Below are 17,252 nucleotides of genomic sequence, written 5' to 3' on the forward strand. Positions count from 1 at the left end.
CAAATCAAGATTTGGTAGTTTGTAGAAGTCTCAGGGGAAACCGAATGGGGTGGTTTATGAAGCTCCTAGCAGCTGTGTTATTTACAGTGTTGATACTGATACATATTAATTCTCTGGCCTTCCCTTTCTTCCCCGTTGCTGTATTTAAACCTGGTTTTTGACAGTTTTGTGTAACTGCTGTGAAGTCTGAAGGGAACTGGAACTGTCAGTCTAATTCACAGGAATGGGTTTTATCTCCACAATGAGATCACCGTCTCCAAATATATAACACAGATAATCAGGCATATATATATACATATATTACTGAAGAAGCATTAGCAAAACATAACTAACCTTATTATTTGAGTACATTAATAATTAGTATTTATCGCTGGTGTAGTAGGCTACATTATTTCTGCTATTTAGAATGCATATCAGTAAACGTCCCCTTAATTCTCCATGATAAAGTGTTACTTCACACCTGACCAAACATTCCCGCATTACTTCCTGATTTTCTTGGACGTGTTTCTGACCTCAATGTCATCTCCAATAAGCTTTACAGTTTTTACCACCCTGTGTAACATTAAAACGCTGTTATCACTTTTTTTTAAATAATGAAATAACTCTTAAAAAAATGCAATGAATTGCTACTAATCTAGATGGATGTTTGCTTATTCTATTTTTAACATATGGAGTCATCCACAGAGTGATTGATTTTTTTAAGCTCAGATGAAATTTTAAATCTCTAGATCAAAAAGTGTAATACACGTTTAAAATATACATATTATTGTTGAGGATGTGTGTGTGTGGTGTGTGCCTGCATGTGTGTGTGCACACGCATGCATGCACGCGCACGCACACACACACGTATGATGTGAATATGTCAGTATGTATGCCAAGGCATGCATATGGAGGTGATTGAACATCTTTATGGATTTGATTCTCTCCTTCAACCTTTACATGAGTTCCTGGTTAAGAACTCAGTTCATCAGGATTGAAGAGCAAGAGTCTTAACCTCTGAGCCATTCCATTTCACCAGCCCATAGTTACACATTTTAAGGTTCTGCCATAATTAACATCCTAGAATATTTTCTTATACAAAACATATTACATAGATATACTTCTTCAATGTTCATATAAGTAGCATATAAAGAAATAAAGTGTGTTTTTGCTTAAAGTATCCTAAGTTGATTATATGACTGGATTAAGGAGAACCACTTTAAGATCTGAATCATCTCAACTCTGTACTTCCTCTTATATAATACGAATAATTATTGTTGGCAACTATTTTAATTTTATCATATAATATGTGATTGATTTAACTTTGGGTAAACGTATCTCACTTTTCTCCCTTCAGGGACCAACCTGGCTCCCTTCCCACTACTGGTGAAACTGACACTCTCAGCCCCACAGGTGGAGGAAGTAGGCTAGGCCTACCCCACTGCATGCTGCAAGTCCTGTTAGTCGGCTCAGTGGTGGATGCTCTTACAATCTGTAATCTTATGGATCCCACTTTCCAACAAAGGACTGCTGTTTCACAGAGGGTGGAAGACCCGGGATTCTCAGGCCAGAGATGCAGGATTCGTTGCCAATGACACAACAATATAGCTGGAAAGCAGACTAATGGGATGAGTGGTCTTTGTCTTCACCTCTCACATAGATGATGCATATTAGCGTAGGTGACTGCTGTGTCCCAGTGGGTCTGTGTCATATCTGAGTCAGGCTGGCTTCAGGGACATCATATGTTATGACAAGAAGTGGCCAAGATTTCTCTTTGTCCTTGAAGGAGACATAACTGTCTGTTTGGAATTGCTTGCCACAAAAAAAAAAAAGAAAGAAAGAAAGAAAAACAAAACCTTGAGAAATGATTCAGAAAAATAAGAGCAGTTAGCCAGAACCTCATATTCTTAGCATATTCAGTAAAATGAATAGAGGGTAAAAGGCTCCTGGAGCTGGGTCTGACAGAAAATGAAAATAGTCAGTACAGATAGAGAGAATTGCCCTTGAATCTGGGGAGTGGGCAGGGATTTTGCTGCACACTATAAGAACAAAAGAATGCTGAGTCCGAAGAAAAAAATCAGTCTAGCAGGTCAGAGATAAGTAGAGATGGAAAAAAAATTAGTGTATTGGGAATCAAGTCACCCTGAGGCCAGATCTTCTCAAGAATGTTTACTGTTGTGAGCTAATTGAGTTTTCAGTCATTAACGACTGGAAGACCTTTGACAGAGCTGGCATTTGACATGCATTGTCTCATCGCAGCAGCCCTACAGAAAATGTCATCATTTTGACCTTATAGATGAGGCTAATAAGCATCATGCAGATTAGCTTGTCTGAATTCTACAAGAAGGCAGAGCCTCCCATGCTGATGGCAAGCTCCCTGCTCTTAGAACCTCAGCTCGTTGTTCTCACTCGGCAGTGTGCTTTTAGAAATAACCAGATTCACCCTGACTCTAACGCAGCAATATTTCTATGATGGAGCATAGAGACTGTCTTTATAAAAATTCTCAAGTGATCTTTATATGTGGGGATTCTGAGTCACTTGTGATGACATACTTGTATTGGAAGATACAGTGTCAGAGAGACTGCCGCCTAACATTTGATAAAATGTACTTATCGAAAAGTCTTGCTTCTGACAGACTTACACTTAAACCTTTTCCGTTATGTAAACAGTGAACCAGGTGACAGAGCTTTCTGAGAAGAGTTTCTTTGGAGGACTGGGGAAGATGAGGACAGCATCAAGGGAGAGGACATAGAACTGGAACAACTGTGAGGGAGGAAGGCGGAAGAAGACGCTCTTTAAATTACTATTTTGCCAATAATTTCTTATGATGTCACTCTTTTAATTAACACTTGTGTGCACGTGCAAGCAGCAGCATGCACACATAATTTAAATTAGATGCCAGGTACAGCAGTTTGTATACAACGCAATTTGAGACTCTGTTGAAAAAGACATGCGTGTCTCTTCCTGGTTCGGAAGTAAGAGCGGCTCGTCAGACATAGAGGAAAATGTTTGATTTAATTATTAATATTGAATAGACACATTGTGACTGCTAATAATATTAGCTTGGTAGATTAGTGGATTGTTCAAGGATTATAGAAACACAAAGAACGCAGTACAATCCATCTTTTCCCAGAAAAGCTCCATGAGTCAGGTTAATTTACAAAAGGATTCTGTTTACCTCTCATGCCCTGGACTGCCTCTCTCTCTATTAAGTGCTTCATAACTTGTCTTTGGAAATACACATACATCATTTTTGCAAAAGTTAGACCAGTGTTTATATATTATCTTGCTGTTTCATCACTTGCAGAACCTATGGTCTCTAAGTGGAATCTAATACATAATCTTTCTTAAATGTACTAACGCTGGCAGGACCCGAATCTTCCGCACGGATTGTTCCAGCCATGTAATCACAGTTCTAAAGAGGTAATACTCTAGGCGGGTGGTATGTCCACCTTGTCATTTCTTTTCCTTCTGTGTCCACTCACAATTGATTTGGATTGATCTGGGTTAAAGAGATTTATTTTTAAAGGGCTAAGTTTCTCATTTCTCAACCAGAATATGGGGAGCATCCTGAGGTTTCACTCTTGCATGGATATAAAATTTACAGCTTTGGCCTAAGACTGAGTTTTATATATTATTTGACAATCATCCTGTTGATTATCGAAGTGAACATTTTACAGGATTTTAACCTAAAAAATCGTATCTCCTTTTTAGACAATGCTTCCCTCAGTTTGACAAGCAGGCATTTTTTTCTGTGTTAGTTTGAGCTTTCTGCTTCAGTTCACGGGGCTCCTCCGCCTTATCATTATGGTAGAGATATCTTCATTTTTCTTTATAGCTGTAATCAGAAGCCGAAGTATATATGACCACTCATAACCCAGTCCTTTCTCAGGTGCTTGCTACTGGATGCTGTCCTGGGGTAGATCATAAAATAATAAACTATCATCCATTATATCTCTGCACCTGTTTTTCCCTAGGGAAAGCATGTCAGAGTGTTGAACCTGTTGACATGATTCTAAAGCCAACAAACTGAAATCTGTTGGATGAGAAGCAATATACCCATCTGTGTAAGTGGTTCAAGTGCACAGTGCTGGAAGGGAACAACACCAACTTAGCAATGCCCTGTGCTTTGAACACTTACCACTGTATTAGCAGATTCTGACCACCTGTTAATAGCATCGTTGGAGTTTCACCTCTGATGTACCACCATGGGACAAAGAAGGGACTGGGCATAACTCATAACACATAATATACCACCAAATGAGTTTTTTTTGGAAGATTGCATTAGTATCGTTATTATTTCTGTAATATTACCAAGTTAGAAATATATTTATAATTCAAAATTATGCATCTCCATGCTAAGAGAACCACTTTTTCATCATATGCGAACTATATGTTTAACATTGGGTCCAGTGTTGTGATAAAATGAATTAGACATCAAAGCTTTTTAATATGATCATTTTACATGGTTGATGTGTGAGAAGAAATCCTGAAAAATGCCACTCTGGGAAGTTTAGAGGTCACTTGAAAGTGAGATAATCATTTACAGATATTAAACCAACATGTTTTAACTTCCTCTATAAAGGACCAGTCATTTCAGTGTCTTTCTCTGTGTGTGGGAGTCTCATGACCTGAGAATTTTTCAATATCTCTCCCTGAGGGAGGATTATCAACTGAGGATAGGAGAAGGGTTTGTATTCAGGAAACCAAACATTCTTGGAAATCAGGTGTGTCACTGGTTTAGGAGAGGGAACTGGTTTAAATCTTTCATGCTACATGAGACACAAGGGCTCAACCTCTCTTGTTTTCCTCTACTATAACGCAAATGTAGAGAGTGTGAAATGTTTCACTAAGTGAGGTTGACAAAAGCAAAGATGAATGCAAAATATCTGAGACAGTCATAGGCAGAAGGAGATGAGAACAGACCAAAGGGATCCTTGGGATATGTAGTGCCAGACCCCGGGTCTCCTCTAGCCACCCACCCAGGGACTGCAATGTCAGAGTGTCAGACTCCAAAGCACAGGCTGGGGATGACCAGTGTGCGATCACTGTGTGATCAGTATGAGGACCATGGGAACTCAAGGAGCTGTTGCCCACAGGAGATGCTGCTCCAGATAAGATGCAGGATCCCAAACTTAGAGCTGCAAATGTTACCTGACTGTAGCCAGGAGGCATCCACAGTAACAGAGCATCCCAGGCAGAAGGTAAAAGGTCTGGAAGGCTACTTTCCAAGGACTCACCCAGTCACATTCCCCACAAGGGTGTAAAATGTCCCTGCATAATTTAGAGCCAATTTACCAATAAGGAGAGAAAGGGGATGCTAGCTGAAATTGTACAAACTTAAAAAAAAAGATCACAATTAAAAAAACAGCTAATTAAATTATTAGCTCAATTGACTCCTTCCTCTCAGCTAATCAGTTTGAAGGGGTTTGGAGTAATGCTTGCAGTAGTTGTGACCAAAAGTAACAAACTGTGTGTGCTGTAGCTGAGCATCAAGACCCCAGTACTATGAAAAGAATGTTATAAATCTAAGCTGCAAACTTCACATTTGCTACCCTGCTATGATTTTGAAAAATAATCAAAATACGTAATTACCACTATCCTTAGTCATTTTGTGGTAATGTATGTAACCTCGTGAAGCTGGAGTTACAGGGCATTTGAACCACTATCATCCTAGAATAACTGCTATCAAATGTTTGAGGAATACGATTTTTATTCATTTTGCTGTGAAAATAAAGCTTCTATAGAACGTAGAATCTGTTTCTGTTTTTATTTTTACTTCAAGTCCTCACCAAGCTTGGTTACAGCCTCCAGCAGGGAAATGACCAAAACTGAACAAGATATAAAATGTGTCCTCCTTAAAACCTGATTTTTCTACTTCTTTTTAACACTACCCTTTTAAAACTTTTAAAAGATACGTCTCCCTCCCATTATCATTTCTCTGATGGAAAGCAGCAATTATTTATTTTACAACAAAACCTGAGTTCATGAATGAGGGCAGGCAGTAATTTAATCTGTGAAAACCAGAGGCATTGTCTGGTTAGTGTGGCAAGGGCAGAGTGTAACCCAGGCCATTGCTTCCTGGTCACACTCACTCAGAAGCTATTACTGCTTCATTCTTTTGCTCTTCTCCCTCCTCCCCAATCTCCTCATTATACTCCTTCCCTACCTGTCTATACACACACTCACAGACACACACACATGCCCGCGCAGGCATGTGCACACACACACACACACACAGACATACACACACACACACATGCTCACTTGGGCATGCACACACACATGCACCAGGATTCCCATTTTAAAGAAAAGAGTTCAAAGGATAGATGCAATTTTGAAAACTTCCAAAGTTAATCTGAAATTTCCCAAAAGTTCAGTGTGTTAATCAGACCTGAGTGTTCAGACAACCCCTTGAAACAGTAAGATTCAAATGGAAGCCCGACAGCTTGTGACAGCATAATACATGTTTATTCTGTTACTATTACAGCGGCAACAGGTTAGGGGCACTACATTTCTCGTCTGTTGAGATGATAACGATGGAGATTTCAGTTTGTAAAGTTCATTGTTGCTAACGATTAAAAATCGATTTTAACAGAAGGGTTATTATATACATATAACTATTATTAGGAAAAGATCTAAACTTTCTTATGATCCAAAGCATATTTGTTGAAACAAAACACAAGACAGTTTAACTCTTGGTTACTGCTTTTAGAAAAGCATGGTGTTCTTCTAGGAGCAAATGTACACAAAACATCTTTTATATTTAGTGCATTCAGTCATTGTATGTCATGTCAGTGGGAACCCGAAAATCCCAGATTCATTATTCCAGGACCACTGATATACACTGGCTTACTTAAACAACCAACCAAGATATATATCTTGCTTTCTGTGCCTCCAATGTACAAACCAGCACACCAAAGACCACAGGAAACATGAACGAGTGAAATGATCGGTCCTTGCTCTGTTCAGATTTCTAGTAAATTCAGACATAATTATTTCCACTCCCATTCCCCAACAGAAGTGACTATGTTAACTGGATGCGTGGATGAATCACCTGTGCTGGTTCCTAGAACAAGGCAGCAATCTCTTCAGTAGGGATTCAAGTCTCTGATTGACATTGCTCAGGTCTAAGTTTGAGAGCTACTTGAACCTGAAACTGAAAACATCCCAGCTGGAGCCACACTTGTCCTTCTAATTGCTTCATGGACTTGTGACAGTCGGTCAAGATAAACAAATCTGTCTCTCTTGTATATATACATATGATTTGTGCATCGCAGCACATATAGATACACACACACATCACAGACAGTATAGTTTTCCCTCATGTTTTCTGGGACACCAGGAATTCAGGTCTTTCACTTTGCACTGACAGAAGTTAACCCAAATTACCATTTATTTATTTTAATAAGACAAAAGCTACAATAAAAAAGCATTAAAAATCTCCAAACTTCACTGGATACAAGCAAAAATAGGAAGGATTGAGAAAAGCCTAAGATTATCCAAGAGAGCAGAACTTGAGAGGGCTTTAGGGTGAGCTTTTCTCCTCTCCTGCTCTGGCCCACACCCTGAAGCTCCCAGAACTCCCAAGAACAGCCCTGTTAGGCAAGTAGAGAAAAGCAGAAACACAGGACTTCCAACACCACAAATAAATAAATAAATAAATTTGTTAAACAAGAAATAACTTATTAGGCACCGCTTGAAAGGCCGGAACCCTCCAGGACCACACAAGTTACAGCTACAGAACCAGCTTTGGCAAAGGCCCTGCAGTCATCACAGGAGGAGCCTGAGCTGGACCTGAAATTTACACTAGAGCAGAAAACCGAATCTTTTGTTATTCTAAGGAGGGAACCCAGAGGGTTTGCCCTGCAATTCAGGTGCACCCTCTAGCATGCCCAGGTCATTCCCCAGTTGGGAACGCCTCTCGCTGGAATTTAGGAACCTAGTGCTCAAGTTCTGAGCTCTAAGGGTAGAGTGACTTCTATGGTACCCATATCCACAAACCAGGGATCTTACAAACTTGTCCTTCTGTTTACTCCTTTTTTTTTCCTCCGAAAGAGGACGTGGGTGGAGCTATAGGAAGTCTGGGGTTCTGGGTGCACGACCTTTTCTTAAGCACCTAGCTCTGCTCTGGGTGCAGGTGGAGTGGAGGGAGGAAGCGCCCAGGGAAAGATGTGCCTTCCTTGAGAAGTTGCCTGGTCATCCTCAAGCCGGGCTTCCTTAAAAGTAAGGTTGTGCAAAAGGAGAGCGGCTATTTGGGACAATCTGATAACCGCTTTGAGCAGAGTCTGGCCGGCTGACCTGCGCAGCGACCAGGATGAGCACAGGCTGGGGACTCAGCCCAAAGGAAACACATAGCGGTAATGCTGGCTCAGTTTAAAGAAACAGAAATATCGACTTGAAGGGACAAAGGTCAAACCGAGTTAACGACGTTAGGTTTGTGGTTTGTACTAGCAGAACTGGGAGCATCAAAGTTACCGGGTTTGAAGAAGAGTTGTTCAAAGTAGCGAGCGCTGTGTAGGGAGGAGGAAGGGCTGAGAAGATGTCCTGAAAGCCTTCCCAGGTGACCCACAAAACTCTCCATTTTACCTTGGTCACATGGCTTTCCTAGGTCCAGCTAACTAAGCGGTTATCACTGGCCCACGCCTGCTCCTCACTCCCCGTTTTTGGCCTCTCTCCCCCTCCAGGCAGTGCCTAGCTTTAAAGCGTGCTGATCCTGGAAGCGCAGGTGCCATTACGAAAAACGCCTCCAGATTCCAGGTTTTCGGGCTGGAAGTCCTCCACACTGTAGGCGCGACTCTTCAGGGCGGTGGCATAGTAGTCGACTGGCTCCTCCGCTGCGTTGTCCATCCAGCTGAGGCACAAGATGCGCTGGAAAGAGCGCTTGAAGTTGTCCGACAGGAAGCCATAGAGGATGGGGTTGGCACAGCTGTTGGCATAGCCGAGGATGACAGACAACTGGCTCACGGTGGCGTCGTCTTGCTCAGCGAAAACATTGACCAGCTGTACCACGTAGAAAGGCATCCAGCAGATGACAAACACCATCACCACCATCATCACCATTAAAGTGATCTTGCGCTCTGAGCGCTTGCGCTGCTGCCAGCCGGCTTTGAGGGCCACCATGCGCATCTTGGCAATGATGAGCACGTAACACAGGCAGATGGCACCGACAGGCAACAGGAAGCCCATGAGAAATGTATATAAGACGAAGCCCACCAGCCAGCGCTGGGCGGGCTCGGGCATGAGCATGTTGCAGGCCACCGTGCCGTCGCTGTTGGCGGCTGTGCGTGAGAAGACCACGATGGGCAAGATAACCAGTAGAGACAGCACCCACACACCCAGGTTCACCACCTTGGCTACAGTGGGCCGGCGGTAGCGAGCTGCCTTGATCGGGTGCACCACAGCCACATAGCGATCCACACTAAGCACAGTCAGGCAGTAAATGCTGGTGAACATATTCACCGCGTCCACGCTGAGCACAAGGCGGCAAAGTAGCGCGCCAAAGGGCCAGTGGCGCAACAACGTGGAAGTGACCAGAAAGGGCACACTGAGCATCAGCAGCTCATCAGCAATGGCCAGGTTTAGAATGTAGATATTGGTTGCGGTCTTCATTTTGGCGTAACGCAGGATCACGTAGATCACCATGGAGTTCCCACACAGTCCCACCAAGCAGACCACGGAGTAGATGAAAGAGATGAGAATGGCGCTACCCTGGCCCTCGCTTAAGGTCCCGTTCTGGGAAGCGTTTCGTCCTGGCTCATCCATGCCGTCCGCAGCGCCGGCCCCCGGGCCCCTGCTGCAGGCGCCTTCCCCGCAGCTGCCTGGGCTGGGGCTCGGAGAAGAGGAGGGAGAGGAGGCGGTGCCATTGGAGAACATCCCGGCAGAAAGGGGCTGGTGCGGCTCAGGGACTAGGGCGCTCACCTTGCGCCCTTGCTGACTGCGCCCTCCCCAGGCTCTAGACTCCCCGTTCGCTGCTCACCGCCGCCTGGCGCCGCCTGGCAGAGTGCAGCAGCTGCGGCGAGCGCGGCTCCTACCGAGGCCGGCCGGGCGCATCACCCAAGGGCTGCTCGCGCGCGGTCTCTTGTAGTTCTTTGGGTCCAAGGCACACCGGAGCGTGGAGAGACCAAGAGGCTAGAGCTCAGCGCGGTATGGCCATTAAGTGGAGCGGCTCTGGACTGGTGAATGATTAATAAGCAGCACCATCGCGTCAGCAGCTACGAAGGAGGGGGGGGGCACATAGGTGGTTTATTTCTCCCCTTCTAATTCTCCCCCCCCCCCACTTCCATTCCCCTCTAGGATCAACTCAAAGATTGCTTCAGATTTCTCTCACAGTATTCTCACAACATCTTCAAGCACTTCTAGCACGGACCTGAGGAGTTTCTCTACCTTTCTAAAGGATAGGTACCAGCCAGTACTGGATCTGTTCTATTCCACCCCACTCCTACTCCAAGTAAAGACTGAAGCAAACCCCAGACATATATGTCTAGAGTTCTTCATTTCTTTCAGTTGCTGCTCTCTTCTGGTGATGGGAGGGACCCCACCTCACCCCAGCTGCTTTCCGTGATCCTAAACACCCACCTCCTTTCCCGCTTGCCCAGTCCTTCAAACCTGCAGCTGAAGATTTCAGGCCTTCGGATCCCAAAGTCGATGATGTCTCCAGATGGCCCTTGCAAAGTGTTCCTGACGTCTGGCGGTGCGCTGACGTTCTTTGAGAGGTCCAACTCCCTTTGGCGCTGGCCTCTGCACAAGTGCCCACGCAAACACTGAGTGGCAGAAAGCGATCTAAGCCAATGGCATTATGAACACGAAGGACCACAGTAGTGTGTTAGTGGATGCTGAGTTACAACATCCATCCCTCTCCGGTCTGCAGCAGGGAGTGTTCAGGGAAACTGAGTGAACCATTTAGAATCTCTAAGGAAGCTTGTAGTGCCAAGAGTCCCCTCAGTCTCCCCCAGGAATATCGACCTTAGAAATCAGGACGCGCGGGGCAGAGGGCTCAAGAGGAGGCAGGCACTCCCTCTGGAACCTGCCAGAGGCAGTATTGGAAATCCATGTAGGTGTTCATGAGGGAAAGATTAGGCTGCGCGGCTTGTAACAGCTGCGCCCGCGCGGGTCCCTGCTGTAGTTTGTACCCTGGAGAGTTGGCGGGGCGGAGGATGGAGTGGAGAGCGCCAGAGCCTGAACAGGCAGGCAGACCAGCTCTAAATCCATGCGTGGCTAGCTGCGCAGATGATGGAACTATCATCAAGTCCAGGATCAAGGCAAGTTATTCAGGTTTTCCCCCGTGGAATACTAAGGGATAGGAGGGCCTTGAGGTATGACTCCTCTTTGGTCCAACCAAGTGCCAGAACCATTAAGAGATGAGTATTAAGGCTGGCCAGCAGGCCCAAAGCTCACTGACTTCTTTTGGGAACTGTAAGCTTCTACTTGAGAAAGAATGGATGTTGATTTTTTTTTTTTTTGACCCTGGGGTTTCCCTGAATTCTGAATCTAGTGTCTCTTTGGCCTTGCAGTCTCTCCTTGTCAAAAGATTCAACCTCCTCTTTTTTTTTTTTTCTGAATGCTGGTGTATTCCACAAAATCCCTGCAAGTCTTTGCGTGAAGCATGTCAACCATGCCCTCCCCCGCCCCCATTCTGGGGAAGACTGGCCTACTGCAGTCCAACACTCACTCTGAGCTTTGCCACTTGCAATTGCTCCTTAGTTATCCTCCTTGCCTCCCCCTCACATCTACTTCAAGAGTTGGCGAAATTCGAAATTAAACTCATGGATGCTGTTTCTACCAGACAGTCTAGAACGCAAAACTGGATGCTTCGTTAAAAGTAAAACATTTATAGTCAATGTCCTGTCCCTTGTACCCAGCAATCGCTTACATATAGCTGCTTTGGTTTCCAAAACTAAGTGGCTGCTAGAAGGGAAAGAATCACGCGTAGTGTCCAGCATGGCAGTCAGATTAAAATCAATGACTACAGACTTCCCAGGATTGTGTGCAACAGATGCTGAATTATTCATGAGAAAAATGTTGGTGTGGAATTTGAAATTTGGGTGGATTGGGGCTGTTTAAGGGATTGTTTGACCTAAACAAACCGTCATGCCTCAAGTGGAATGTGACTTGGAGCTTAGTTGTTTCTAAAACTGAACATACACAAAACAGTACATATAGAGGGGATGGAGGGGAGGAAATGTCCAAACTGAGATTTGTTGTAGAGGGGTATTTTCCTTGCCAACCCCAGACATAGTTTTGATGCCTTTGCCAACCACTGACCAAGGCACCTGGCTGCATTTCTGGGATGCTCTTTCAAAGGTCGCCATTTAGAGGCATTGGCTTTGATCATAGTGACTGGGGCAGGGACTGGAGTTTTCTAAAGGCAGCTTTGTTGTCAGAATGTCATTAAATTCACTTTGCAGCTCATTAGTGAAGAAGAAACTTCATCATTTAGGTTATGGCTTCACATACAAATGAAGAAAAGTAGACAAGTGTATCTCTTTCTGGTTGTGAAGGCGTTTCGATGATGTACTACTTATTCTTAAAAGAGTTTGACAATAGGAGGGCTATAATTTTTAAAAGAAAAAATGAATGTAAACAAAGAGATGGAAAACTTTGATCACTCATGCTTGCTCTTAGAAATAAAGTCCTGAGGCACACATTCGCAAACAAGTTAATGATATTTCAAAAACACTGCGACCCAGCATTTCCACCTCTGTCCTTTAGCCCTCAAAATTGAAACAGTATTGGAAAAACAACAACTAACGATAAATAAAGGAAAGAAACAACCCAAATATGAGTGACAAAAATGTGGTACATTAATCGGTAGAATATTACTCTTCCTTTAAAAGGAATAAAGTCCGATAAAATACTACAAATATTGATGAACATCAAAGACATTTTAAAAACAAAGTAAACCAGACTCACAATCCAATGATTACATGGTTCAACTTATATGACTAGTCTAGAATAGGTATATATCAAGACCGGAAGTAGATAAATGATTGTCCGTGGCTAGAGGAAGAAGGAACTGGGGAAGGGACTACTTTGTGGGTATAAAGTTGCTTTGGGGGCAAGGAGAGTATTTCAGAATTTAACAATGGTAGTAGCTTCAGAACAGTGTGCCTATACCAACCACCCTTTACTTTAACATCACATTTAAATGAGTAAAGTTATGTATTGTATGTGAATTTATGCCAATAAATGTGTTTGAGTTGGATATAAGTCATGCTTCTATTATCGTATCTCTTCAGTCACATATGCCTTATCATTGTATCTGTGACCCCCTCTGCCCCAGGAGCAGATGAAGGCACTTCTGGACTAAGCAATGCAATGTGAAGTAGGAACCCCAGGGTCCTTTGGTCTCCTATTTTAACTGACATCTCTAAGGTCTTGAGAAACTGCACATTCTCAAGCTCTCATATCTTCTGTGACCATTTTTCCTGTGTCTCTTCCATGTTACAAACATCTGTAGAGGGCGGGGGAAAGGTGTTTCCTAAGAAGACAAGATGAAAAGGCTCAAGCAAGACTTCTATGTTCTCAAGCTGACTTTTCCTTCCATCATAATAACTTTCCCCTGCAAGCTAAACTCCCCTGGTACACATTTGTTTATTAATCCATCATACCGTACTAGTAGTTCATGTCTATTTGTCTGTGCCCGGCTACAGAAGCTTTGTGAGAAGAAAAGCTATTTTATTGAGCTTTCTGTTCCCAGAACCTAGCAAAATACTCAAGAAATTACCCCAAATCTCCTTGTTCTTTATTTTTTTAAAGATACTTCCTTTTTATGAACTAGCCCAGGAATTGTAGATAAAAGACATAAATATGGGTCTTTAGAAGAAATTCAATGTCTGGATAATATCACTATCATTAACAATTCCTCTTTCATCTAAATCATTCTGAAAATGTTTGATTTGCATGTGCTATACCAATAATTACAGTGCTGACAATTCATTCATTGATCATTCTTGTTCTTAAATTTCTTGGCAGAGAAAGGGATCTGGGAAAGGAGTAGTACATGCTTTAGTGGTTAATGATGGCTATTTAATAGTACCATGCAGTGTGAAAGCCATTATACATGGAAGATCATTTCTTTTTAATTGCAGTCCTGAGTCTCAGTTGGTTTGGTGAAATAGTAATTATCAGAAACTCAAACTCTGTGTCTGTCAAAAAAAAAATTCCTAAGGTGGTTTTTCCAGTTAGAACCCATGTTCTAATCAATTTCAGGGGCAAAGGCACTTCATGGAGCCTGCTCTGTACTCACAGCCCCAGCCATGTGTGAAAACACCTGTCTGGGCAGATGGGGGCAAGCTAAGTCGAAGGGGTGAGCACCCCTTAGCAATATGGCCCAAAGTAGAGTATGTGGCACTTGGGGACCATCTGCCATGAAGCAGTTAATGAGATGACAGTCTAATAAGAAAGTTACTAGGGTACAAAGTGGCTATCTGGCTAAACAGCAACCTTAGACTCCATCTCCCAGGGATGCCCAATCACTTCACAGCAGCCCAGGCAGCCTGTGGTGAAGTTCATCACCAATCTTAGCAAACTCACTGGCCTGCTGATTTTCCTATTGCCTCTTCTGTGAAACAGCATGGCAGGGTTTTTTTTTTTTTTCTGTGCTTTCAGAAAAGACACATACGGTTTAACAGCTCATTCTTCCCTATGGGATTCTCTGTTGCTAAATAATGTTTCTAAGACCACAATTCAGCACATACACAAAAGTATTCATTATTATTAATGGATAAATAATGGAACAGAAATGGCCACACACTACCTGTATGACTTTGAATAGTCCTTACCAGCAATACATTTTTTTTTCTTTTTGGTAATAAAGCTTTTTATTATTTAAGGACTTTAAGATGGGTAGCATTAGTTTCAAACAATTTTATTCAAACCTTTCTTTTTTTTTATTACTTCTCTCCCCTCACCAGCGGCAATCACAAAAGAAAAATGCTTTCAAGAGTCACAAAGGCACATTTTTGTTTCTTTGGATACCTCAAATGATGTTTGATTCTGCTCAGAGCACTGAAATGCTTACAGCCACTCGCCCATTCCTTAAGGAAGGACTGTTCTTTTGGAGCAGGCCACAGGTGTCAATCAGATTCACCAGCTAAGTGAGGGAAAGCAGAGCCAGGGAAAGAGTTGAGAGCAGAAGAGAAGGGAGTTTAACAGAAGGAAGCTTACATAGGTGGCGTTCTTCCGGTACTGCCGCTTTGGGGCCATCTTAAACATGTTACAACTGAAGTCTCGGCTAGGTTCTACCAGCCAAATCTCTGTTATGTTCAGGTGTCCTGAAGCCCTGAGGTACCTCTTCCCACACAGCATAGGAAGACACAAGGAAGCAGCTCAAGTGATGGTCTTAATTTCCTCCTTTTTCCTTCTGTCTCCCTGTGAGAAAACATAAAAGCCCAGTGGAGTCACCTGACTCATCAGACAAACAGTATTTTTGTTGACTGTTTAGATCAGCCAAGTTTTCATGGCCTGTGCCCGTGGTCTGGGACCTTGTTTCTTTTTTTTTTTCATTTCTGGGTCTTTTTTTTTTCTTTTCTTTTTTTTTATTGATAAAAGGAGAATAATAAAGAAAAAAAAACAAATTTCCACCTCCTCCCAGCCTCCCATTTCCCTTCCCCTCCTCCCACTTTTCTCCCCCTCCTCCCATTCTTCTCCCCCTCCTCCCACCCCTCTCCCCTTCTCCCCACTCCTCTCCCCCTCCCTCTCCAGTCCAAAGAGCAGTCAGGGTTCCCTGCCCTGTGGTAAGTCCTAGGTCCTCCCCCCTCCGTCCATATCTAGGAAGGTGAACATCCAAACTGGCTAGGCTCCCACCAAGCCAGCACATTAAGTAGGATCAAAACTCCGTGCCATTGTCCTTGGCGTCTCATCAGCCCTCATTGTTCGCCATGTTCAGAGAGTCCAGTTTTATCCCATGCTTTTTTGGTTACAGTCCAGCTGGCCTTGGTGAGCTCCCAGTAGATCAGCTCCACTGTCTCAGTGGGTGGGTGCACCCCTCATGGTCCCCACTTCTTTGCTCATGTTCTCCCTCCTTCTGCTCCTCATTGGGACCTTGGGAGCTCAGTCCAGTGCTCCAGTGTGGGTCCCTGTCTCCATCTCCATCCATCACCAGATGAAGGCTCTAGGATGATATGCAAGATATTCGTCAGTATTGCTCTAGGATAGGGTCATTTCAGGTTCCCTATCCTCAGCTGCCCAAGGAACTATCTGGGGACCTCAGCTTGGTCACCTGGGAGCCCCTCTAGGGTCAAGTCTCTTGCCCACCCTAAAGTGGCTCCCTTACCTAAGAATTGTGGTTCCGTGCTCCCCTATCCAACCTTCCTTTATCCCAATCCTCCTATTTCCCCAAGTCCCCCCTCCTTCCCTTCTACCTTTTCTCTCCCCATCTCCCCTTACCCCCATCCCACCCCACCCCCAAGATGGGACCTTGTTTCTTATAGCAACTTATTTTTATGCTTTGATATTTTTATGAACATGAAATTGATACTAGAACAGAATAGACTTAGTTTCATAGTTGCACGGTGGTGTGCTCATATTTTTGTTTCCATTTCTCTGTTAGAAGTAACTGGAAGCTAATTCCTAAATTCCATTATGTATGAATAATATAATTGTAAACATAACTTGATAATTGATTCATTGGTGTAATAATAAAAATGATTCATCGAATGCCCACTAAGTTACAGACAGGCACTGCTTGAGTTACTAGAGCTACAGTGGCCAAAAGGTTCTTATTCTCATGAAGAAGAAAAGAGGAGACAGGTAGAAATACAGGTATTGTCGTTGTACTTAGTAATATGCTTCTAAAACGGTGATAGAGGGACCTTGCCGGGCCAAGGGGGTCCCATGGCAGTAGAACCCACAGCCAGTGAGGGACAGACACGCCGTGCAGGCAGAGCTTATGTGGGAGTTTTGAGATAAAAGGAGTGGGGCAAGGGACTAGAGGGAGGAAAAGAGATACAGAGAAAAAGAGAAGGAGGAAGGCAGGACCAGCCTGCCTCTTCAGAAGAGCAGTGGGAAAAAAAGTGGAAATGGGTGGAATTTGTCTCTTAAAGGGACCTTTTGCACCTGCATTTAGAGTACCTTGGGCTGGCCAGAGTACTGCCTGGGTACATCCTGCCAGGTGGCAGGGGCCAGCAGAATGCCTGAATCCTAACAGACGTGTCTAAGAAGAAAAAATTTATGAGCATTGCAGAGTGGTGTAGGCATGGGTGTATTAGACAGGAGTAGACCAAAAAGGAAAAAGAAAAGTATGCTTGACTGCCCCTGAAAGATGTGAAGG

The 17,252-nt window shown here is 43.6% G+C and overlaps 1 protein-coding gene across 2 annotated transcripts; it reads right to left on the bottom strand.

The window, feature by feature from the left end:
• Positions 1 to 6,429: 6,429 nt before the first annotated feature.
• Positions 6,430 to 11,079, bottom strand: Sstr1 (somatostatin receptor 1). 2 transcript variants are annotated; one of them, XM_075947937.1, is made up of 2 exons: positions 10,589 to 11,079; positions 6,430 to 10,194 (listed from the first exon to the last, which is right to left on the bottom strand). In XM_075947937.1, exon 2 carries the CDS (start codon positions 9,854 to 9,856, stop codon positions 8,681 to 8,683), a length of 1,176 nt encoding a protein of 391 aa, XP_075804052.1. In that variant the 5' UTR covers positions 9,857 to 10,194; positions 10,589 to 11,079; the 3' UTR covers positions 6,430 to 8,680. The 2 variants fall into 2 exon arrangements, with proteins under 2 accessions (XP_075804052.1, XP_075804051.1); XM_075947936.1 differs by having other exon boundaries at positions 10,559 to 10,752.
• Positions 11,080 to 17,252: the final 6,173 nt, after the last annotated feature.

This window comes from Microtus pennsylvanicus, chromosome 14 (genome assembly GCF_037038515.1).
Source record: "Microtus pennsylvanicus isolate mMicPen1 chromosome 14, mMicPen1.hap1, whole genome shotgun sequence".
Classification (NCBI taxonomy): domain Eukaryota; kingdom Metazoa; phylum Chordata; class Mammalia; order Rodentia; family Cricetidae; genus Microtus; species Microtus pennsylvanicus.

Bases quoted from the DNA above. Each gene is read 5' to 3' on its own strand.
- Sstr1 (XM_075947937.1), bottom strand. From the start codon at position 9,856: ATGTTCTCCAATGGCACCGCCTCCTCTCCCTCCTCTTCTCCGAGCCCC.